Source organism: Parus major, chromosome 22 (assembly GCF_001522545.3).
Source record: "Parus major isolate Abel chromosome 22, Parus_major1.1, whole genome shotgun sequence".
In the NCBI taxonomy this organism is placed as follows: domain Eukaryota; kingdom Metazoa; phylum Chordata; class Aves; order Passeriformes; family Paridae; genus Parus; species Parus major.
Window position 1 is genome coordinate 489,017 of NC_031790.1, and position 733 is coordinate 489,749.

Genomic DNA, 733 nt, shown 5'->3' on the forward strand with positions numbered 1-733 from the left:
AGAGGTTTGTGCACTAAAAACACCGGGAGAGGTTTGTGCACCAAAAATACCTGGAGAGGTTTGTGCACCACAAAAGCCTCAAGAGGTTTGTGCACCACAAAAGCCTCAAGAGGTTTGTGCACCATAAAAACCTGGAGAGGTTTGTGCACCAAAAACACCTGGAGAGGTTTGTGCACCAAAAACACCTGGAGAGGTTTGTGCACCACAGAAACCTGGAGAGGTTTGTGCACCACAGAAACCTGGAGAGGTTTGTGCACCACAGAAACCTGGAGAGGTTTGTGCACCACAGAATCCTGGAGAGGTTTGTGCACCACAAAAGCCTCCAGAGGTTTGTGGCTGTGCCCTGGTCCCCTCCTGGGGGGGCTGCAGGGGGAAGCCCCTGAGCCCTGGGATTTCCTCACCTCCATCCGTTTGATGCCACCCACTCCTCGCCCGCCGTAGTAAGAGGCATCCACTGTTGGCCACTTCTTCTTTGGCAGCCCATCATCATCTTCCTCCTGCAAAACAGCACCGAGGGGTGGCACAGGATGGAGGCAATCAACACTCCCAGGCTGTGCTGGACAGGTTCTGCTCTCTCTCCTGTTGTTTTCCAGAGGATGGACACTCATGAAAGGAAAATGTTTGCTGATATAAACACCACCACCACTTGAAAGGTACAGGCCAGCCCCAGCTAGAATGAGAATTTGGGATTTTTCACCCCTTCCCTTCAGCTGGGGCTGTGCAGAGGCTGCTC

The 733-nt window shown here is 52.9% G+C and overlaps 1 protein-coding gene across 1 annotated transcript in view; it reads right to left on the reverse strand.

The window, feature by feature from the left end:
* The window catches only part of ANTXR1 (ANTXR cell adhesion molecule 1), a 44,985-nt gene that overhangs the window by 3,469 nt on the left and 40,783 nt on the right, over positions 1-733 (reverse strand). Inside the window, exon 15 of the mRNA XM_015648622.2 lies at positions 402-497. Coding sequence (XP_015504108.1) covers positions 402-497 — 96 coding nt within the window. The remainder of the gene's footprint in view (positions 1-401; positions 498-733) is intronic.